Below are 24,368 nucleotides of genomic sequence, written 5' to 3' on the forward strand. Positions count from 1 at the left end.
TGATGGGGGCAGGTGGTCGCTGCCCTGCCTTTCTGTCTGTGAGCCGCCTTGGTCCTGGTCAGCCCCCTGGGCCTCTTGCAATGACTCCAGAGTAACAGAATGATGCCCTTCCAGGGAGCAGTAAAGGCTCAGTCCTTGAGAGGAGCTAGGGAAGGACGCACAGGACGCACCCATACCAGCACCACCTGCGGTGTCCACCCTGGGTCCCAGCAGAACCTGGCCGTGACCGCGACATCACCTGTACTCCTGGGGCCCAAGGGCTCACACATCCTGCCATCCTTTTGCTTTGGCCTGCGGGGATTGGTGACTTGGATGTATGTGTGTCTGCAGGGCTGGCGGACGCTAAGGCTTTCCGCTGCGGTACCATGGTACATTGTGGGGTCTGACCAGTCTCGACTTAGTATCAGAGCCCCTCTGAGCAGGAGACATGCAGCCGGCTCCCCTGTGCCCTGGGGAGTGCATCTGGGAATTGCCTGCCAGCTTCATGTCTCCCGGGCACCCTGCCCCAATTCTGTCTTTCCCTCTCACTCTCCCTGGCTTCCTTTCGAAGGGTAGAACCCAGGTTCCTTAGAGGGCACACAGAGCCCTTCACAGCTGGGCTCCTCTCGCTCTCTCTGGAGTCTGATTCCACCCCGCCCCTCGACATATTATGCCCCAGCCACACCACAGCAGCTACTTCTAGGATGCAGAGACGCTGCGCTGTGGTGTCGCTTTCCTTTTGCGTGTGCCGTTCCATCTGCCTGGGACACCTCCCCAGAACGGCGGTGCAGACTTCTTTAGGATACAGCCCAAGCATAGCCTCCTCTCTGTGTAAATACCTACGTGATAGCTCGCGTAAGGCTGCGTTGTAACTTTGTGTTTGTTTTCCTGATTAGACGATGAGTTCCCTGGGAGCAGGTATGGAATCTCATGTGTCTCTGAGTCCCTACAGCCTTGGGTAGATCCCGCCTCATGAGGAGGTGCTCGGAATTGGCTGAAGGAGAGAAAGACAGATGAAGGGAAGGAGGGAGGCGAGAAGGCAGGGCCTAGCTTCCCACGTGCTCAGCATGAGGTGCGCAAGCCCCTTTCCTGACTCCCAGACCGGGGGGTCCTTCACTGACACTCGGTGCACGATTCTGGAAGTTTACGTGTTTCAACTTCTACCCACTGAAAGGTGAATGGAAACACTCACAGACAGCATCCCATGCTTTGACCGACAGTATGGGACCTCCTGCTCTGGAAGGGCTTTTAGGAAAAGTCTGAACAGTCCACAAAGAGAGAAATACAGCTGGGCTTCAGGGTCCTGCAGACTTTGGGATATTTCGCATTCCGAGATGATTTTGTAACTTTGCTTGTCAACCTGAGAAGGCACGAGATGGCGAGGCAGCAGGGAGGGAGGACAGTGGGCAGAGGAGGCCATGGCCTCCGAAAGGACTTCAGAACCACCTGCTTCTGTCTCAACTCTCTTCTGCAAACAGCCTTTGCCGTGCGAGGAAGCCGTGCTCAGGTGTGGAGGTCTAGCCAGAGGCTTGCGGGAAACATTATTGCCTTTGAAGGCTCCAGTGGGACGAGCAGTGTGTACACAGACCCCTCACGGGGTCGTATCTTCTCCACTCACAGCTCTAGTCCCGGCCGCACTGGCCACACAGTGGAGACCAGGGTAGCAGCACACACCTCCCGCTCCAAAGAAGAAAGCCTCCCATGCATGTGCTTGTGCCGGCTTCAGCGAAACGACTGTGCTTTACTTATTGCAGTTTCACGCTGTGATCTTCCCACTTCAATCTATGCTGAAAATACCAACTGTACCCACCGTCTCCAACGTTATGTAGCACATGGATTTCGTTTTCCAGACTTCACTGAAATCGTTTGATAAAGTGGCAAAATCCCCTCTGCTTCAGAGCACAAAGAATTCTCTCAAAATAACTCACCTTTTATATAAATAACTCACCTCCGAGATAATTCTGCAGTAGACACACTAAGTCAGAGGCTGCATCTCTAATGCTTTTCCAGAGATCTGCGTTACTCTCCTCACCCGCCACTGCCACCATATGCCCAGCTCTGGTGTCACAGTGGGATGTGTTGGCACCCAAGTGGGACACCTCCGTGTCCTGGTTATTAGTGTGGGGCTGGGGGGTGGAAGGGAAAACCGGAGCAGCACAGATGAAGGGGGCGGCCAAGAAGCCATCTACCCTCGACCTCTCCTCCTGCTACCTCTCCTCCTGGTGGTAGCAGGAGGAGAGGTCGAGGGTAGATGGGCAGTATTACAAGAAGGTGTAGGAGCAAAGGCATCAAGGAGCAAAAGAGACGATGCCACCACCCCACCCTGAGGTATGGGGAGTTCAAAGGATCGAAGGAGAGGGTGGCAGAATCGTGACTTCAGAGAGAAGCAGGATTGACTTAAGGGGAGGAGAGGGATGGAGTCTTTGATAAAGGTCAAGGATGGACAGCAGATGGAAAGCCCCAGAGGAGGACTGGGGATGGTGAAAAGGGGGGATTCATTCGTGGCAGGGGAAGTACAGGACAGGATGTGGGGGGCAGTAGGGAGAGGAAAGGCTACTGGACAGTGTGGGTGGAAGGTGAGGGAGTGAGGCCGGGCAGGTTTGGTCTCAGGGGCCAAGTCTGCCTTACCTGGAGGAGGTAGGGTGACCAGGCTGCCCCGGGGGTGGGAAGATAAAGCCACAAGCTCTCCCAACCCAGCTGCTCTCCCAGAGTTCTTTGAGAGGGGACCTGAGCCATCTCTCACCCGTGCGTCCACGCGTTCATCACCCCATGTTCATGAGCCTTGGGTTTCATGTGCCCCTGGCCTTCCCACCACCTTCAGCTCTTACGTGCCTGCCTGACCACCCTCCTCTTCTGCTACCCTGGTCTGTGCCCATCTAACCTGCCAATCCTGTGTCCCACCTTCTCCCCAGTGCTGGTCACTGGGCTCCTGACAAGCAGGCACACCTTACCTATAATCTGATGCCTCAGATTAATAATAAGACAACATTAGCTTTCCTACATGTGACATCTCCTCCATCCAGGGCACTGTGCTAAGTGCTGTACATGCATCATCTAATTTAACCCTCACCCTGTGAGGTAAACAGTATTATCTCCCCAGATGAAAAAAATTGAGGCTGAACTAACTTATCAAACATCGAGAGGCAAATAAGTGGTAGAGCTAGCATAATGAAGGAGATGGCATTATCTGCCCATTGTCATATGCCCTCTCCACACTCTCTGAGGGCCTTATACTCCAATGACCTGGACTTGGCCCTGTGACTTGCTTTATCCAGTAGACTATGGGTGGGGTGACAGTTCCAAGTGAGGGCTTTAATAAGCATCACATATTTTTATTTGACCCCTTGAGCTTTTGGCCTCTGTCATGGGAATTCCCTGGGTCGTGGAACAATAAGACACAGAAGCAGACCTCTACCTGTCTGGAGCCAGGTCCAGCTGAGCCCAGCAGAGCTGTAGCCAACCCACAAATTTATTGTTGAAAGCAACTAAGATTTGGGGGTTGTTTGTTATTGCAGCAAAAGCTGACTAATCCAGATTTAAACTAAGATGTTTCTGATTCAATACGGAGCTTTTCACATCATAGTGTTCTTCTATGCCATTGCTTCTTGGGCATAGAAACCAAGGCTATTTGGGCTAGATCCAGATAGGGACCTCTCTCCGCCCCCTTAGGAAAGGCTGTCTCTTCACCACTTCATCATCAAGTTGAAGTGGGCAACCTGTAGCTGTTCCAGGTGCAATCTTCTTTTTCTTCCCCTGCCCTCTTCCTAGAAAAAAAATTGCAGGAACCTACACATCCCAGCAAATCTTCAGCTTGGAAGAAGACGCAGCTCTATCAGTCAGACACAGCCAGGTTGTCACATTCTTGGTCAGGTCTGCTGGTTCTAAAAGATTTTTCCCCTCTGTGCTGTTATTATTCAGCTCAGCGAAGACTACGAAACTAAAACAACGCCTAAGAACTTTCCGGAAATTTCTTTTGTTTTCATCCTGCTGGCACTAATTCAGTGTTCCTTAACTTCACATTCCCAAATGATTTGTCATGTAAGTTTTTTGCTAATTTACTTTCAGTTGTTTTGCTTCTGCTGTTTCTTCCCCCCACCTAGATCATCTGCTTCAATATAACCATAATTTTCAAAACCAGTAGGATGTGCAGTGAACATTATACAGTAAAATTGATTAACTGAAAGCCCCATTAAAAAAAAAATCCTAAAAGCTAATGTAATACTCTTTTTCATTTTAGAAGTCATGTTATATTCTGGGGAGTTTTCCCCACAAATGTGTTTTTCAATGTTGTATTCTGATAAGGCTAAACTTTGTAGCTGCAAAGATTTGATTCCTTCAGATTGGAACATGATTTTCCCTGGTTATCTTAACGGGAAAAGCTGTGAAGTGGACACTTAGGTTTTTTCATACGCAGTGTTTCTTCTCTCCTCTTCTAGTAAAAGAACCCTATTTTCCTTGAGGATCCACTGGCTTCCCTCTGTGTCCATGTGGTTTAGGTAGACCTGGCCACACCCTTGGCTCCAGTGCTCTGCGTGCCCCGAGGCTATGTCCAACCGGCACAATCAGGAGTTGGTTCAGGGCAGGCACATCCTGGCATCACCACCCAGTCAGGTGAGACTGGCCCCAGCAGGTGCCTGAGAAGGAGGTCGCCCAGTGCCTGTCACCTCTCCCTCAGGTGGTCTGTGGAAGCGATTTCAGCAGCCCCTCAGTCATTTCCTTCTCATTCTAAGCCATTCATCTTAGGAAGGAGAACCCAGGTTTGACCAAGTCTTTCTCCTTCAAAAGCTTACATGGAAGCTTTTAGGTAAATAGTCATACCTATTTATGTTTTCTAAATTAATTTTCTATTTTGTACCTTTTCTCCTGATGCTTCCTTGCCCTAGAATACTGTTCCTCTACACTCTCACTGTATAAATCCTACATAATCCTCAGGGTTCAATCTAAGTGCAACCTCTTCTGTGAACTGCACCCCACTTAGCACGAAGTGTTCCCTTAATACTTTGATTGTGACTCACATTGACCACTTACCGCCTCTAGCTTTATAGTTTGTTAAATACATCTGTCTTCTCTCTTGACTGTGAACCCCTTGAGGTCTGAATCAGTTAAATTCACTGTATTTAACTGATTTGGGCTCATTGTTGACCTTTGCTCCAGTGGTGATTGAGGCTTTCCTCTGTGGTCCACAGATAAGTCTCCGGTATGTGGTGATCAGAAGACAGGAGGGGACTGGTCAGTGTGAGCGTGCCTGGGGGAGGATTAAGACAGATGCAGCCTGCACACAGCTACTTACAGTGGGTGGAAGCATCCCGAGGAGAAATGCAAGATACCCACACCTGCAGCAGGCTGGGTGCACCTCCCTCCAATGTCAGGCAAATGAGAGCTTGAGGACATTGGGATCTTGTTCTTTAGCCAGAAAATGCCCACCATCCATAAAGGTAATATCCTGAAGTCAAGTTCACAGGTGAACAGATCTAGCATCCATTTACTGTGCGCTAATGTTTAGGGTCAGTTGGCAGTTGGGGGTAGATATATGGCTCTTCATTCACGATCTCTTTGGCATTTGTGGCTCTTTGTTCTTTTTCAGAGCTCCATTTGTCCCTTTTCAGGAAATGCTGAACTTAAAGACTCTAGTCCTATTTGGGGACCAGCCAAATAGAGCTCTCAGGAGCCGAAGCCCACTATCTCCTTCCCATCTTCACTACCAGGGTGATGGGGACTTCCAAGGCACGAGGGGTGCTTCACCTGCTCCCACATGCTCACTTGCTCTGGTTTCCCTGCTCTCTTGTGTGCTCTCCAATCCAATCTCCACACTGCTTCTGGGGTCCAAGTCCTAAAACAAATCTGACCATGTTCCTCCTGTACTTGAAATCCTTCAGTAACTGCCCTTTGTCCAGAACAAGATCAAGTTCTTTATTTTGGCATTCAAAATCCTCTGTGACTCCTCCCTCATTTCCCCCTTGCATTATGTTGAGGCCATGCCCAATTATTGGTGATCCACACCATGCTTTTTATTCACCCCGTGGCTCCTACTCCTGCTTTCACTTCTTTTTGTGTGTGTGCTGTCCTTTCCACCCCTCTTTGCCTGGCTAGATCCAGCTCATCTTTTAAGCATTCCTGAAGTCATCTTCTTCAGGAAGCATTCTGAAGATCATCCCACTGTGAGTTAAATGTCTCTTGTCTGAGTTCTCTTCTCCTAGTACCCTGTGCCCACCCCTAACTTAACATTTGGTGCCACTTGCTGTTATCTGTGTTTGAGTCACCTGCAGCACATCCAACTGCTCCTTGAGGATAGAGACTGTTATTCATCATTGTATAACAAGTACCTGGCAAAATGCCTGGCACAAAGTCAGTGTCGAATAATTTCTTGTTGGATAGAATTCCAATTTCTTCTGTCTTACAACTTGGAACGTGATTGCTGATTTGTTAGAAAGACTCTGCATGTCATATTTTCAAACATACAGGCATATGGTTCTATTAATATATAAAAGTAACCCAGGGCTAGCTCTGAAAGCCAAAGAAGCTCCCTTTTCTTGAGGACTAAATGAGCTCTACCTTCCTTCCAGCACTCAGTTCTCCAACTGCAAGATGACGCCCATGAGAGTTAAATCAATGCAGTCAAGTTCCCAGTCATTGTCACAGGTGATATTTGTGGCAACACAGAAGTGCAGACAGTTCTCATAAATGTCTCTGCAAAAGAATCACCTTAGTTTAAAAGCACGTTGGGAGATCCATGACTGATCCCTACAGGAAGCTCAGAATTCATTCATGGTTGTAATCACCATGCTGGTTGCTTATCTCAGCAATCTTTCAAGATTCCTCTTTGCATTCCTGCATAATTTGTTGTATTGTGCCATTCTGTCCAAGTAATGATCAGTCCCATAAATATTGATTGAGTACCACACTACTCTGGGTATACATCTGTGAGAAAGAAATAGACAAAAACTTTTGTCCTCATAAAGCTTATATTCTAGTGAAAGAAACAGAAAATAAACATTGTAAGTGAACACAGTATGTAATATTGAAGGTGATAAGTACTACGAAAAATACAAGAAAGTAAGGAGAATCAGAAATGTGGTAGTGGTTTTTTTTTTTGTTGGTTGGTTGTTTTTTAAAGGGAGGTTAATTTTAATAGAGGTAATGGTAGGCCTCAAGGAGAATTCGAACATTTGAGCAAACACTTGAAGGAGATGAGTGAGCAAGCCATGTGGAAATGCAAGCTGAGGGAACAGCCAGCACTGAGGCCTTAAGGAAGTTTGTACAAGGAACAGTGAGGAGAGCAGTGTGGGAGTTGCAGAGGAAGTGAGAGGGAGAGTAGTAGGAGTGAGATCAGGATGGTACACAGGGTGGGCAGGGCCCAATTACAAAGAACCTAGTAGATCTTCATAAGGACTTCGGTTCACACTCTGAGATGAACAGGAAAGTCATTGCAGCATTTTGAAGAGAGATATGACATGATCTGGGCTTACAATTGTTCCCTCTGGTTCTGTGCTGGGAATAGACTATATCAGGGCAAGGGTGAGAGTGGGGAGACCTTTAGGAGTCTTCCACTGTTACCTAGATGGAAACAGTAGAGGCGAGAAGTGGTTACATTCTGGATATATTTTGGAAGGAGACCTATTAGGATTTCCTGTTGTAGGGTGTGACAGAGAGAAGCGAAGGGATGGTTCCAATGTTTGGGGCCTGAGCAACTGGAAAGATGGAGTTGCCATGAAGTGAGCTGAGGAAGACTGCAAGTGGAGCCCCTGTGCGGGGCAGTCAGGAGTTGGACCTACTACATTTGAAGCATCTGTTGGATGCATCTACAGGGAGACATCAGTGGCAGTTAGATACAGAAATCTAGATTTCCAGAGGTAGGTCAAACTGTAGTTGTAAAGATGTGGTTGAGATGTAAATGGAGAAGAGAAGAGGCCCAAGGACTAAAAATTGGGACATTCCAACACTTAAAAGTAGGGGAAAGAAGAGAAACCAACAGAGACTAGGAAAGAGAAAGTCATTGTAGTAGTAAGAGACTTAGACTATCCAAAGACAAGAGAAAAACAGTTGTTTCCAGGAGAAAGGGATGATCAGATCTGTCAGATGTTGCCAATAGGTCAAGTAAAATGAGGACTGAGAACTGACATTGGGTTTATCAATGTGCTGAATATGGTGACATGGGATACTGGGTTAAATAGTGTTCCTCCCCAAATTCCTATCTACCTAGAACCTCAGAATGTGACCTTATTTGGAAATAGTTTTTGTAGATATATGTAGTTAAGTTAAAAACTGGGCCCCAAATGATGGGACTGAAATCCAATGGCTAGTGTCCTTATAAGAAGACCATGTGAAGACGCAGAGGGACACACAGGGAGAATGCAGCATGATAATAGACAGGAATTGGAGTGATGCAGCTATAAGCCAAGGAGCCAAGGATTGCCGGTAACCACCAGAAGCTAGGAAGAAGCAAGGGGAAATTCTTACCTACAGCCTTCAGAGGGAGCATGGCCCCACTCAAATGTTGATTTCAGACTTCTAGCTTCCAGAAATGTAAGAGAATAAATCTCTGTTGACTTAAGCCACCCAGTTTGTGGTATTTTGTTATGGCAGCCCTAGGAAACTAATATACTTGGTGTCTTAGCTCAGACTGCCATAACAAAATACCACAGACTGGGGGCCTAAAACGACAGAAATTAATTTTCTCACAGTTCTGGAGGCTGGAATTTAGAGGTCAGAATGCCAGCATGATTGGGTTCTGGTGAAAGCTCTCTTCCTGGATTGCAGGTGGCAGCTTTCTCACTGTGTCCTCACATGGTAGGTAGAGAGAAAGAGAAGAAGAGAGAGCTCTCTGGTGTCTCATCTTATAAGGGCACTAATCACATCATGAAGGCCCCACCCTCATGACCTCATCTAACCCTGATTACCTGCTCTGACCCCATCTGCAAAGATGAATTTTGGAGGGTACACAATTCAGTCCGTAGCACTTGGTAAAGCAGTCATTTAACATCTATGTACCTCAATTTCCTCATTGATAAAGTGGAGATAATAATGGAACCCGCCTCAAAGAATTGTGGTGAGGAGTAAATAGATTAATATATGTAATATGCTTAAAACAGTACATACTAAATCCTACATAGTGTTAACTATTATAATGATTATAAATCTAATCATTTTGTTTTGAAATTTAAATGATCATTTTTACTTCTTTGCTTAATTCTCAATTAGCTCATTAATTTGACAGATTAAATTTCCCTAGAGTTCTAAAGCCAATTTCACACTTAATCAAATTCTCTTAAATATTTCACAATAAAGGGAAAAAACCTTATAAATCTAGCAAAAAATTCTTCTAATATTTAAGCACTGTTTAAGCAATTGATTGACTATTTTCCCTTAAACATTTCAAACTAAGGTCACAAATTTAAAATGTGATTATATCAAACACTTCAAATATCTAACACAGTAGATGTTAAACAAAATTGTTCTCAAGGACTGTTAACTCTTATAATGGTAATAAATAAAATCTTATACATTTAGATTAAATTGCCTTGAGCATTTCAACATCTTAAAAATCAAATTCATAAATTTAGTATATTAGATTTTCCTAAGCATTTGAATATTGACTATAAATTTAACAAGTTAAGTTCTCCTAAATATATGCACTAAAATCATAAATCTGATAAATTTCTACTATATCATTTCATTAAGCATTTACCTTAAAAACATGAACAAAGCATAAACAAAGCAAAATTGTGTTATTACACTTAAATAAATATGACTTACACAAAAGCATCATTACTTCCTCATTTGTTATTCTTGTATGTTATACCTTTCTGGCATTACAAAGTTACTTTTCCAAATAACAGGAATAGAATTATCTGTTCAAGTCCTCTATAGTGACTGAGATTAGGAGAGAGCTGAGTCCCAAATTACAAAGGTAGGATACCTGTGCACAGACCTGGGACCGGGCATGGGCTGCCTCCCAGGGAGATTTCACCAAAGCTATGTATTAACAAAGGAAGTCTCTTCTTATGGTTGGCTTCTGCTAGCTGCATTGTCAGTGGGAGACATCCTCAGGCTTTTAAAATGGGATTTTTTCCCCTCAATCCAGTGCATCACATATATCCTAGGACCCTTTCAACTTTCACCCTTACCCACTTTTTTTATCATAACTTTTTTCTTCCTTCCCTGATTTGAGTAGATGGAGCTATGTGCGCCTGTGCTTGTGCGTGCACACACACACACACACACACACATATATGCATATGTGCACACTGCTTAACAGTTACAATCAAACTTCCTGATAAGACCTCATTTACTCTTTCTTCTTGCTCATCATCCTTGGTTCTCTAGTCATCTATTGACAACTGAGCTCTTCAAGAGCAGGGTGTGCGTTGGTTATCTTCTTGTTTCTAGTGGTCAGCACATTTGCCTGGTGCTCAATAAGTGCTTGTTGAACCAATTAATGAATAAATGTACTGAATGTAAACTTGGAGTAACCAACCCAAAAATCCTCTACTTAACTTCATCAGGTAGAATAAGTTTTTCCTTTCAGCAATTCCCTAACTTGCCCCTTCATCTGAAAAACCATGACAACACTCTTCTTATCTTATGAACGGTGCCTCACTTATAGCCCTGCTTCTTGCTTGTTTTTGATGAACCCCTCTCAGTAACAGCCTGCATGTCACACGTGTCACCATTCACCACCTTCCCCTAAAGGTTGACCTGACAATGGATCTTAACATGCTTTCCTATGAAGTCTGGACTGTTCAGAGTTCTTTTCTGAACTGAGAATCCTTCTTAGAAAGGCGCCGTAATGGAATCGGCGTTCAAGGTGCCATAATTTGCCATCCTGGGCAGAGTACCTAAGAGCACACATTTGGATCCATAAATGCGTGATGGCAGATCCTGGCTCTGTCATTTACAACCTTTGTTGTTTGGCTTTTCTCAGACTCAGTTACCTCTGTAAAAAAAGTAATTGTAACATCTGTCACAGAGGGTCAAGGCAAGTATTGAATGAGAGAAAGTTTGCAAAGCTCTTAGGATAAAGCAGGGTGCTTGAGTGCTCAATAAATAGTAGTTATTACCCAAATGGACGCTTCCATTTTCTGTCTTTTGCCCCAATCTCCTGGCTGGAAATGCAGTTACATTCACACTGCTTTCTTTCTTTAACATACTGATTCTTCAAGATGCGAGGGGGAGTGAAGACTAAAGAATGCCCTCCTTGGGGAAATTGGGAAGGGAAGAATCAGATTCTAAGCGGGCCAGGCATGGTGTTTCTTCATATATTTGCAGAGCTGTATTAAGTAATAAATAGTCAACGAAATCCCAAGATTTTTATGTTTATTTAAAAAATAAAATTTTAAAATACAAGTTTAACAGTATTAAGTATAATAAGATTGAATCATGTAATGAGTCACTTCAATTTTTGACAAGCTTCTGATTTCAAAGCCCTTAGATACTTCCTGTAATCAAAACCCATTTTCCAATTCACAGGCAGATGTTATCTAATGATCTACTTAATCTTTTCATGTTCTTAATTTGGGGTCAGTCTCAATGGCCTGTCTCACATCAGCTGTCATTTTTGTGATAGAAATGTCACTTCACATTACAGTTTTCATTGGGACAGTTCTCATCTTTAGTTTCAATTCAATTTAATTCAAATCAAATCCATATGTCTCAGAACAATTGAATTTGCTTAAAATCCCCTCTCTTCAGATAAGATTGTAACCAGTACATCCTGTTGATGCCACTGAAGTTCCTGATACCTTCTAAACCCCTGGCGCTTCCTGATAGCAAGGACGCTGCTGCTTCTGCCCCCTGAAATGGGCCCGGTACCAGCACTGGAACCGGCGAGGCAGCCTTACAGCCACCAGTACTTGAACCACCACTGCTGTCTCTGGCCTTGATGCCACAGTCTCCACCACCCCATCCCACCACCATTCCTACTGGGTCAGTGCTCTTCTGAACTACAGAAAAATCTTTCCTTATATCTCATTTAACAGAAATCTTGGCTGAGAAACAGCTTATTAGGTTACAAGAATTTAGAAAGATATTGTAATTTGCTTATTTTTTTGTTTGTTTGTTTGGGGTTGGTTGAGTTTTTCAAGTCTTTCTCCCACAAGAGAGGCAAAAAGGACTGAGCCACAGCACAATACACCCATGGCATACTCAAAATTGTCCTTCTCCTGGAAAAACTCAACTACTTTTCTCATGCCTAACTTGTATACCTGACTTTCCCTGGGAAAATTTGTTTACAAAAGCTTTTTTTGTAAGATTCCTGGTAGAAGTGACCTTACCACTCTGCCAAAGGTGTTGAAACTTCTTTAATCCCTTCATCTTGTGGGCTGGCAGACCAAAAGCATTCTGGGGCCTTAGTGGCACTGTCTAGAGTAGGAAAACAAGGATGCTGGGGCCAGGCAGGATCAGGGCCCAGAAAACTCACCCAGGAGAAGGGGTAGACCAGTTGGCTGCTCCACAGTATTCCCAGGGGCTGAGCTTGATTCCAGCTAAGAGCACGTAAGGAGACTTCACCAAGTGAGCAAAGCACAGTTACAGAGGTCAGTTTGGAGCTGTACTGTGATTTGGCCACTGACAGCACGGCCTTTGCTGATGGTATTCCTGGGTATGGGGACTGTTAAAAGATGGGCTGAGGTCATAGCCCAGCCCTCTAAGCAGGCCTTAGGTAAGGCCATAACAAACCAGGTACAGAGGTAGTCCCTAAGGCTGGGCATTTTGGGAGAGCTCTACCCAAAGCAGTCTGGAGGGACTATGCAAATGAAGAGGTGAAACTAAGGTCATAACAGGGAAGAATGGGGTATAGAGCTGAGGGGGCAAGTGAGATACACATGCAGGCCACTGGCCAGGGGAATCCAGAGAAATGGAATAAGAAAGTAGGAAGCTGTAGGTGGGATATGGCACCTGCTGCATGCTGCTAGCTTGGACTAGGGTTTCTTAAAGTTACCTCATCTGGCTAGATTTAGAGTGTCTAGAAAACCAGGGCAGAAGCTCAGATATATAGACTGAACTTACACAGTGCATTTAGGAATGATGTAATTGCTAAAGCTTAAACTTTTTATTTCATTTTATTTTTAAATTTTTTTAAATTTAAGTATAGTTGATTTACAATGTTGTGCTAGTTTCTGGTACACAACAAAGTGATTCAGTTATACATATATATATATTCTTTTTCATATTCTTTTCCATTATGGTTTATTACAGGATATTGAATATACTGTAGTTCCCTGTGCTATATAGTAGGACTTTATTGTTATCTATTTTATATATAGTAGTTTGTATCTGCTAATCTCAAACTCCTAGTTTATCCCTCCCCCACCCCCTTTCCTTTGTTTTCTATGTCTGTGAGTCCACTTCTGTTTCGTAGATGTTCGTTTGTGTCATATTTTATATTCCACATATAAGTGATATCATGTGGTATTTGTCTTTCTCTTTCTGACTTAATTCACTTCGTATGATAATCTCTAAGTCCATCCATGGTGCTGAAATGGCATTATTTCATTATTTTTTATGGCTGAGTAGTATTCCAGTGTGTGTGTGTGTGTGTGTGTGTGTGTGTGTGTGTGTGTGTGTGTGTGTGTATGTATCACACCTTCTCTATCCATTCATCTGTCGATGGACATTCAGGTTGCTTCCATGTCTTGGCTATTGTAAATGCTGTGAAGCTTAAACTTTGTAGTTAGAAGTCTTGGGTTCAAATTCCAACTCTGACACTTAGCATGGCTTTGGGCAAACTAATCTCTCTAACATCTCTGTATCCTTCAGTAAAGAACTTCAGAGGTTCTTTTAAGGATTTGTAAAGTTCATATCACTATAGATAATCAAAAACTGAAGGCGTGTGGCATGTGGCCTCACTGGCTAGTAGCAGCACAGCTAATTCCAGACCACATGGCATTCATTGGTGGGGCTGAGCCTGTTGATGGTTTGCCTTCCTGATAAGAAAGGATTCAGGGACTGGCAAGCTGGCCTGCAGTATGAGTCTCACAGCTGGCAGAAGGGGCTCTGGGAACCAATACATGATGTGGGTGGTGGGTTGGGAAGCAGAGCCAGCTGGAGGGTGCTCCAGAGCATCTGGGAAAGTTGTATTTGAATCACAATATAAGGGAAATATCCATTCACATTTTCCTCCTAGATCCAGAAAAGAATATTCTTCTCCCAGGGGTATGGGTGTACCCACACCCATGCACACACTTCAGAGCCCACGGTCACAGTCAGACTTGGCTTCTCCTTCACCAATTATGCTCTGGCTTGTATTACTTTCTCTAATAGCCTCACACATGAACATTTGATCTTTGAAATGCAGTCCAAACATTCCAGTTTGAGAACGTTTGCAGCTCTCCCATGGTTTACATGTTTGCTTTTTGTTATTGCTATGTCCATAGAAGTGACTCCAGTTTTCTTTCTCTCTGTGACTGCAGCATGAATACTCTTAGTCTGTATTGGAAGATGCCCTGAGTTTAAATTAACTTGAATGCTGGGCTGAGTGTGAATCACAAGATATCCTGCTACTCTAAGTCTGGGGCTCCAGTGAAAAAGCCCATCCCTCACAGCTTGAGAGCACGGAAGGGGTGTCACACCACGCAGAATCACTCTCCCCTCCCCAGCCTTACTTCCTCCTGCTCCACTTCTCACACCAAATTCTGACAGTCCCTCCAACGCCCTTTCCTGCCTCTGCACAGGCTCCTTCCTCTGCCCACAATGGCCTTCCCTCCTTCTCTCCTGATGGCCTCCCCTTCAGCCTAAATGGCCCAGCTCAAGACATCTTCAGAATCCTCCCTGTAGACCTCAATCCCCTAGAAGTTTGTCCTTCCCCGCTCTTTGCTCCTACGCATTTTACACACATCTCTGTTGTTTAGCTTCTCACGTTGTAATCTCTCCCTCTGTAAGCTCTTTGAAAGCAGGATGTGTGTCTTCCTCATGGTATCTGTATCCCCAGCATCTATCGCAGTGCCTGGCATTTGTCTGATACCCGTTAAAAATATATAGATGACAGACATAGAAAATAAACTTATGGTTACCAAAGGAGAAGGGTAGGGGAATAAACTGGGAATTTGGGATTAACAGATATACACTATTGTATATAAAATAAACATCAAGGACCTACTGTTAGCACAGGGAACTATATTCAATTATAATAACCTATAATGGAAAAAAATCTGAAAAAGAACATATATATGTATATGTGTATATATATATATATATAACTGAGTCACTTTGCTATTTACTTTAAACATTGTAAATCAACGATACTTCAGTGTTAAAAAAAGGAAATATTTTTGTGTATGGTGAGAGGGTGTGTTCTAACTTCATTGATTTACATGCAGCTGTCCAACTTTCCCACCACCACTTGCTGAAGAGACTGTCTTTTTCCCATTGTATATTCTTGCTTCCTTTGTCAATGATTAATTGACCATAGGTGTGTGTGTTTATTTCTGGGCTCTCTATTCTGTTCCATTGATCCATTATGTCATTTTTGTGCCAATACCATGATGTTTTGATTACTGTAGCTTTGTAGTATTGTCTGAACTCAAAATGGCTTGAAGACTTAAACATAAGACATGACACCATAAAACTCCTAGAAGAGATCGTACACAAAACATTCTCTAACATAAATCATACCAATTTTTTTTAGGTCAGTCTCCCAAGGCAATAGAAATAAAAACAAAAATAAACAAATGGGATCTAATCAAACTAACAAGCTTTTGCATAGTAAAGGAAACCGTCAACAAAACAAAAAGACAACCTATGGGCTGGGAGAAAATATTTGCAAATGATGCAACCAACAAGGGCTTAATTTCCAAAATATACAAACAGCTATACAACTCAACAACAACAACAACAAAAACAACCCAATCGAAAAAAGGGCCGAAGACCTAAATAGATATTTCTCCAAAGAAGAAATACAGATGGCCAATAGGTATATGAAAAGATGCTCAACATTGCTAATTATTAGAGAAATGCAAATCAAAACTACAATGAGGTACCACCTCACACCCATCAGAATGGCCATCATTAAAAAGTCTACAAATGGGACTTCCCTGGTGGCGCAGTCATTAAGAACCCACCAGCAGGGTGGATTCGGGTTCACCCATGTCCCCAGTGCAGGGTACACAGGTTCTAGCCCTGGTCTGGGAAGATCCCACATGCCACGGAGCAACTAAGCCCGTGTGCCACAACTACTGAGCCTGCTCTCTAGAGCCTGTGAGCCACAACTACTGAGCCCACATGCCACAACTACTGAAGCCCATGTGCCTAGAGCCTGTGCTCCGCAACAAGAGAAGCCACCGCAATGAGAAGGCCATGCACCGCAATGAAGAGTAGCCCCTGCTCACTGCAACTAGAGAAAGCCCGTGCATAGCAACGAAGACCCAACACAGCCAAAAATTAAAAATATAAATAAATAAATAAATTTATTTTTTTGTTTAAGTTTTAAAAAAAAAGTCTACAAATGACAGATGCTGGAGAGGGTGTGAAGAGAAGGGAACCCTCCTACACTGTTGGTGGGAGTGTAAGTTGGTACAGCCACTGTGGAAAACAGTATAGAGGTTCCTCAGAGAACTAAAAATAGAATTACCATATGATCCAGCAATCCCACTTCTGGGCATATATCCAGACAAAACTGTAATTTAAAAAGATACATGCACCCCTATGTTCATAGTAGTGCTATTCACAGTAGCCACGACATGGAAGCAACCTAAATGTCCATCAACAGATGAATGGATAAAGAAGATGTGGTACATATATACAACGGAATACTACTCAGCCATAAAAAAGAACAAAATAATGCCATTTGCAGCAACATGGATGCAACTACAGATTATCATACTAAGTGAAGTAAGTCAGAAAGAGAAAGACAAATACCATATGATATCACTTATATGTGGAATCTAAAATATGACACAAATGAACCTATCTATGAAACAGAAACAGAATCACGGACATAGAGAATAGACTGTTGGTTGCCAAGGGGGAGGTGGATGGGAGAAGGATGGAGTGGGAGGTTGAGGTTAGCAGATGTAAGCTTTTATGTATAGAATGGATAAACAACAAAGTACTACTGTACAGCAGAGAGAAGTATATTCAATATCCTATGATAAACCATAATGGAAAAGAATACTTAAAAACAAATGTGTATATATATATATATATATACACACATACATACATACATATATATGTATAACTGAATCACTTTGCTTTATAGCAAAATTAACACAACATTGTAAGTCAACCGTACTTCAATTAAAAAAAGAAAATAACTGAAAAAATATATATATATGGATGAAAACCAAAGCATTCTTTTTGTTTCTTCTTCCTACAGAAACGATGACTATGGGTAAGAGGACCACTTATGCCAAGAACACAGTAGGACAACCATCTTACAAAGATCTTCAGTAACTTTTCCCATCCAACAACATCCAGACGACGCCAGTGACCAAATAATTCAGCTGTAACCACAGCAATAACTGGCCCTCTTTCCAGATTGGGTTTGCTGAACGTGAACAGTCCAGCCGTCTTCAGGTGGCCTAAGGTGGTATGCTGTAGGGGAAGCACATCTCTTCTGGCCAAGAATTGAGATTGGACTATGGAAGAAACCACCTGATACAGTGAGAGTACTCAGAGTACCTAAAGGACTCTTAATGATTAACATAAGGCCCTTGGTGATGGGGTCGTAGCAGCTGCCCTGGCAATGTCACTCTGACATGATGTTATTTGCTTGAAGGCCCTGGAAGGACAGAATATTTTAAAATCTATCCAGGTGCTAAATAGGCAGCAGATCTAATTCACACTGGACTACCACTGAGCTAATAGTTGTCTCCAGAAAATAATTTCACCCAAGAAGTACTCCAGCTTTGCAAGGAATAGCCCCAGGAGAGTAATAGGATAAGCAGGCTGTTACCCCGGAGAAAATCGAGTACAAAGAGGTCTAGTTCACAGCAAATTCACTGCCTACTCCCATGTACATGGCAGTGAGTACCAGTTGATCATGGCCCTCTCTTCTGCAAAACCCAGATGTGAGGAGTCAGAATCTCCAACACTGTTTTCAAGATAGCCAGTAGCCACTTCCTTTCAACTGGTGTTGGCAATGAGAATGAAAGTTCATTGTCATCCCTGTTAGAGAGGCATACATCTCAATGGCATAGGCATTCTGGAATACCCTTTCCCAGGTACATTTGTCCACTGAGAGAACAGCCTCAGAAACAGAAGTACCATGGAGTGAGCTGAGTTCTTGGAGAGATGATACGGCTGGCCCCTGATTGAAGGCACAACTTTTGGGCCTTCTTGGCCTGAGTGCCTTCTGGGGTATTTCCATATGCAACAGCCCAGAGGCATAGCCTTGGGCAGCCACCGACAGGTTTCCTTTCACTTCCGGACACATGCATCACTTTCACAGCACTTGGGGAATGGAAATACCTGCAGGAGTGAAGGTCAAGGGCTCTCCCCGGGTATCACATTCATTACTCAGCTTCCTTTGTGACCACATCAGCCAACCCACTGCCAGCTGTGTTCTTCATCCTCATTGCCTCTGCCTCCATACAAATGAAACTAAAGGCCTCAGCATGCCCTGGGGGTGGTGTTGTTACCTAGTGGCCCTCTCTCTCCCATTATAGGTGTAAGGTGCCCTGTCCATACATTTGCACCATTTCTCCAAGACAGCATTTCCCTTTCATACAATCTCTTTGCAGCAGAATCCAGAGTTGGACTGTAGTTTACCTTCCTGGGAAGCTCATTTATCTTCATTTGAATGAACACTTCCATGTGGGACTAACTTGGTGGAAGCACAATCATTGCAGGTCTTCAGAAAGTTCTTATTGCCACAGCTACCCAGTACAAGAAACTACCCTAATGTCAGATCTTAAAAGGATGGAGACCTTTGGTTGTATGAGGCAGTGTTACAATTTTCCAGCTTCATGTGTTCCCCAGCCTGCCTAATCCATTTCCATCTCTGATTGGCTTTCAACCTCCAGGACCCAAAGGGAACCCAAGGTTCTGCCTATGTCTGTTGACATGAGAAGAATTCAACTTTCTTTGCCCAAGGTTCCCTCTGCCTATTCCTCTGCATTCAGACATCTTCCATCATACCAGTGTTTAGAACCAAAGCATGAAGGACTAGTGCCAGCAGGATAGTCAGCAGAAATATTATCTCTAGATGCAGGCAGATGAGCCCAGAGGATGGTCCCAGAGAAACCAGACTGGCCCCAATAGATATCCGGCAACCATCCCAATAAACATTGACTTGTCCTTGGCACTGGGAGCCTGGGCAGGAGATCCTGGGGCAGCTGTGCCTATTGTTCCCCAGGCTAAGATCTTCCTGCCTAAAGAACTAGCAGCCCTGGGGTACTTATGAGTATGCTACTGGCTTGTTGGTATGAAACAGAAGGTGGCTTTGTAGGGGCCAGCAGGCAAAGAGGCAGGCAGGTGGCTTGTGCTGGAAAGCTTTGCCTAACAGTCCAGCCGTGGCCAGAGGCTGGTTATAAATTTGAACTCCCTGAGCCCATCTGCAACTCTGCCTCTGTTCTCTTGCCTTCTGTTTGGTTTCCCTTTAGTTTCCTAGTAAATGTTCCTTTTGAAAAATTCCAACCTTGTTTCATTGAACTTGGGGGGAAGATAATTCTCCGTTGTCTTTTCCAGGATAGAGAAGGAAATTAAAGTACCTTGAAAAAATGGAAATGGCAGTGGAAAGGGATATAACCTGGTTAGATCTTTGGAAGAGACCTTGGGGAAAACTGGTTCCAAGAGATGGGGAGAAACCAACTGTCTCCCTCAATCACCTGGCACTGATTCTCAGCCCATTCCTCTTGCTGCCTTTGTCTTCAAGGAGATCTGCCCTATTTGAGTGTTCCCGCAAAAGCATCTTCCCAGCCAGTGAACTGGGCACATTTTGCAGGCGATATGATACCTAGGAAGTACACTGGTGCATGACCAGAGGAGGAATAGGGGAGGGGAGGGAAAGGAATGGTTTCTACAGTGTGGATGTTTTCAAAATGCCCAAACAAGCATGACTCTAAATGGAATGATTTTGTCCTTATGGCCATCAGTAGAACTACATTTCATATGAAGAGAAGAAAGGCATACTCTCAAGCCAACAAGACTGACAAAAGATAGATATGGAAAATGTCTTGCTATCTTCATGGCCATCCTGTCCTGGTGGATGTTCCAATTATCTATCGCTGCATAACAAAGCACTACAAAACTTAGTGGTTTAAATGACAAGTTATCTCTCATGATTCTGTGGGTTGGCAGTGTTTAGGTGATTGCTCTCTCTTGGAGTCTTACGGTTGCTATCAGATGGCAGCTGAGGCTGGTATCACCTGAATACGGAACGGGGCAGGATATCCATGATGGACTCTTTGCATATACATCTGGCTCCTCTATTGGGATGACCAGAACAGCTGGAGGCTCATTGGGCATCTCTCTACACATAGTCTCTCCACATGGTTAGCTTGTGCTTCCTCACAACATGGAGGTCTCAAGGCAGTCAGACTGCTTTCATAGCGGCTGGCTTCCCCCAGAGCTAACATTGCAAGAGGTCCCAGTAGATGCTGCAAGGCTCTTCTAAATAACCTCAGAAGTAACACAGAGTCATTCCCACCACAGACTGTTGGTCAAAAGCAAGTCATAGGGCCAGCCTAGATTCAAGGGGAAGGGATTACACAAGAATGGAATACCAGAAAGTGTGGCTCATCTCATCGGGGCCACTTTGGAGATAGTGGGGATGGGAGTGGAGGGGGAGGTGTCACTGAATCAGAAGGCTTCCTGGATAGCTGTCACTTTAAAATCATATGCAGTACTTAACATGCACGAGGGTGCAGTGAGGGGGGAATAATAAGGGGCAGAGGAGAAGGGGAAGGGTTATTCATGAACACTTAAATAGAGCATAAGCTGAAGAAAAGTGAATAGTTATGATCAAAACAGAACTTACAGTGTCACAAGAAACCCTGGAGGAAAATTGTCATTCTAGTGACTGCTCAAAAGCTTGAGTTGAGTGCTTTTTACCCCCCTTATCTTTACTGCCAAAGTAAAAGTCCAAACAAGACATTCCCATGCTTGGGAACATACTTAGAAATGAAAATGCTAAGTAAGTAAGCACAGGTTGTTTGTCCCTTTTCTGAAGACTTCGCTTCAGAAAGAATTACTGTAGTTAATTAAGAGACAGAGATTTTATCAAATCTAGTTTAAGCATAGCTCTGCCAGTTGTCCCCTGGCATGAGGTCCTGGCATGGCTACGGTTGCCATGGTGCTTTCTCCAGTCTGCCCCTCCCTCTCTTGCAGCAGTCCCGCCATATGGAATAGTCAGGGTCGGTCCACTGCTCTTCCCTCCACCCTGGCCTCCTCCAAACTCAGCCACCTTGCTAGAACTTTCAAAGCAAAGTTATAGAAAGTGATTTAATGAACTGAGAAAAGGACATAACCATGGATGCGCATATGGCCAAAAACAGTGTCTGCAGCCTGTATGTGGATCCTGAGAATTCTGCAGGCCATGTGGCTGCCCATGGCCACCCATTTCACTGATGGCCACTGAGGGGTATTGAGAGTGTCCAGCCTGGGAGGGCCTTGGAATGGCCAGAGAGGATGGCCTCACCTGTTTCTTTAAGAGTGGCCAGCAAGACCTCTCTGAGGCTCGGGTTTTCCCACCGGTGGGGTCTTCTGACTCTTCCCCCTCCAATCCTCTCTCAGGGCCAGAAAGAGGCCATAACCCTTCAATGTCCTTTAACAACCACCTGTGGGCACTTTCCTAACCACAGACCCAGTGACACCTGCCACAAAGGCGCTGCTTGGCGCCTTACCTTCTCAGCCAGAGAGAAGTCATAGGCAGTGTTCAGAGAAATCTAGTGTGTCTCCGAGATGCCCGTTCCGTATGAGTGGAGCCCTTCCATTGTAGCACAAGCTATTCTACCTTCTCTCCAACTTCATATCAAATAGGCTGACCTTCATGGAAGAAGTGAAATAGTAAAGCTCAGGAAAAGATAATAATCAGAAAAATTGCCCCAGCAGTTGAGGAAATATCCCGGAGAAGACCTGTAGGAGAACTCTGAGAAAAATAGGAAAAAAGAGGGTTGGCTGTTATTCTGGGAGCTGTGGAAGACAAGCCCTAGTCCTCAACGCTAAGCCCAGATGTGAGGTAAAGGAAGCTCTGGTCAGTGCCACGGACCTGCCTCCAGTGTTGATGATGTCAGATATAAAGCTCCCTTTGCTCAGTCTCCCAAGAGAACAGATCAAGACTCTCCAATGACTATGGCAGAACCCACTTCCTCCTTCTTCCACTCAAGAGGCTTACATGTCACTTGCTGCCTAGGCTTCCTGGGCATATGGGCTGCAAAGTTAAACCAGTAGTATGATCACTTCTGTCCCCTCGCTCCCTGGTGTCTTCTCACTGTGTCCAGGAGCTCTGGGCATGGGAAGGACTAAGAATCAAGATTGAAGATGGCCCCCAAGGCCCCAGAGGATCAAGAGCCAGCCCTGAAGTCCCGTACTTTGGCTAAGTCTCAGTGGCATCAGGGTCCCCCATCTCATCCACAGGCCAGCTGATGATTCTCATGTACCTCCTCCTGGTAGGGAAGAGGAGAACAGGCCAAAGGGACCTGGGCCACAGAGGCTGTCCCCTTAACTCATTGCTACTGCCTCTCCAAACTCCATCATAAGGTAGATTTCCCTGGGAAACGGATGAGCATTGCCAGACAGTTTTTTTTTAAAGTATATTTATCAATATGAAGATTATTGATGATAACACCACATCTTATAGTTTACGATGCATGGTATCATTTTTTTATCCATTTTCTTTATTTTTTGAAAATTCAACTTGTAATTCCAAGTGGTAAAGGTAGTTTAAAAACAAAACAAGTTAATATCTTCTTGGCTCGATACTAAATTTATTGTCGTTATTATTCCAATAACTATCCATTGCATTAAAGCTATTTCCAAACCAGCATTTGACATAGTAATATTGATGGTTTTTCCTATCAAGTAAACATCATCTTCAAGACACTGACTTTTTCACAATTTAGATAAAATTCTTTTTTCATGGCAGCAGTATCCAGATTTGAATTTTCAAGTAAAGACAATTTCTCTAATTCACCAAACTCAAAGCTTTCAGGTAATAATAAAATCATTTCTTCAAATACCTAAAGATATTTGTATTCAGGGCCTCAGAGATGAACTCATGGACTATATAAACTGGTGAATAAATCTTCCAGAAACAAGTTTTACCTTCATCTCAAAACAGTAATCATTTTTTAAATATATATTTTTCTCCAAGAAATTTTGTAACTAATTAAATTTTAAGTCTAAAATAGAGTTTTCCAAGGATCCTTACCTTAAAAGTGCACCAGAAAGTACAAACAAGATAAGGACTCAATAAAGAAAAGCATTGCCATAAACTGTACCTTTCTTAAAGGCAAACAAATGTGCTGTCCCTGCCTGTGTGTCTACAAACTCAGATGGGAACCCTGCTGAGGGCTCACTGGGCCTGTTGGATCCAGAAAGGCTTACAGACTTTCTTACACAAGCAGCATTGTGTCCCAACATTATGGTCAGTATTTTAAAATTGTGTTTTCTGCATAGAAAGAGTGAATATATGAATGTTTCATTGAGAATAAGACCCAGGCAGTCCTGAGCTAAGTAAGCCCCCCTGGAGAGAATAAGGTGTCTCAGCTTACCATATAAAATGAAAGAGGAACACTAAATGCTATTTTCCAAATCAGAACTCCTGGGGTTGAAAATACTTAAACCAAAGTAAATATTTTTCATATATATATATATATATATATATATATATATATATATATATATATGTATGTATCGATTTTATTTTGTTCTCTGCAAAGGTGTGTCACACTATCTTGAACAGCACTAACAGGTTTTGCAATAATTGGATTTGTTTGAGGAAAATTAACAAGAGGACATTTAAACTTTGCCTCCGGGTGTTTTCCACGCTTGAGATCCGCAGGAAGCTGCTTGCCTGATCCCGGCCCTAACCAGCGCTGTTAACCCCCGCTGGCCCTTTCACAGCTACTCCCTGGCCTGCTGACACTCTCCTTAGCAGTCCACTCAACAGCTTCGACAAACCCTCTGGGGCTTCTGGGTCGAAAGAATGGCCACTTTGGCAGCAACTGCCACTTGGTTTTGATTCTCCCCTCTCTGAAAGGTGGTTCTTTTTTTCCCAAAAAATTCAGAGCAAAGGAGAATGAATCCATGTCACCAAACAGAATAAGAACAAGGACAACCACTGTGTGTGCGGGCAGGGGAGTGGGGGGGAAACTCTAGAGCCAGCCCAAGTGCCGTATTCTTCATTTTTTCCCTACGTTTTAAAGTTTATTCATCTTGAACTTTTAGGGGACATAAAGATGGAATTTCAAAAAACATAAACAGTGGACTCAAAGGAAATCCAAGGGGGTATATCT

At 43.8% G+C, this 24,368-nt stretch overlaps 1 protein-coding gene across 4 annotated transcripts in view; it reads left to right on the forward strand.

The window, feature by feature from the left end:
* Window positions 1-20,689, forward strand: part of SYT9 (synaptotagmin 9) — a 410,926-nt gene extending 390,237 nt beyond the window's left edge. For all 4 annotated transcript variants that reach the window (XM_059931017.1, XM_059931018.1, XM_059931016.1 and 1 more), the window contains one exon: window positions 17,288-20,689. In XM_059931017.1, the coding sequence (XP_059787000.1) occupies window positions 17,288-17,296 (9 nt within the window). In that variant the 3' untranslated portion in view covers window positions 17,297-20,689. The remainder of the gene's footprint in view (window positions 1-17,287) is intronic.
* Window positions 20,690-24,368: the final 3,679 nt, after the last annotated feature.

This window comes from Balaenoptera ricei, chromosome 8, assembly GCF_028023285.1.
Source record: "Balaenoptera ricei isolate mBalRic1 chromosome 8, mBalRic1.hap2, whole genome shotgun sequence".
Taxonomy (NCBI): domain Eukaryota; kingdom Metazoa; phylum Chordata; class Mammalia; order Artiodactyla; family Balaenopteridae; genus Balaenoptera; species Balaenoptera ricei.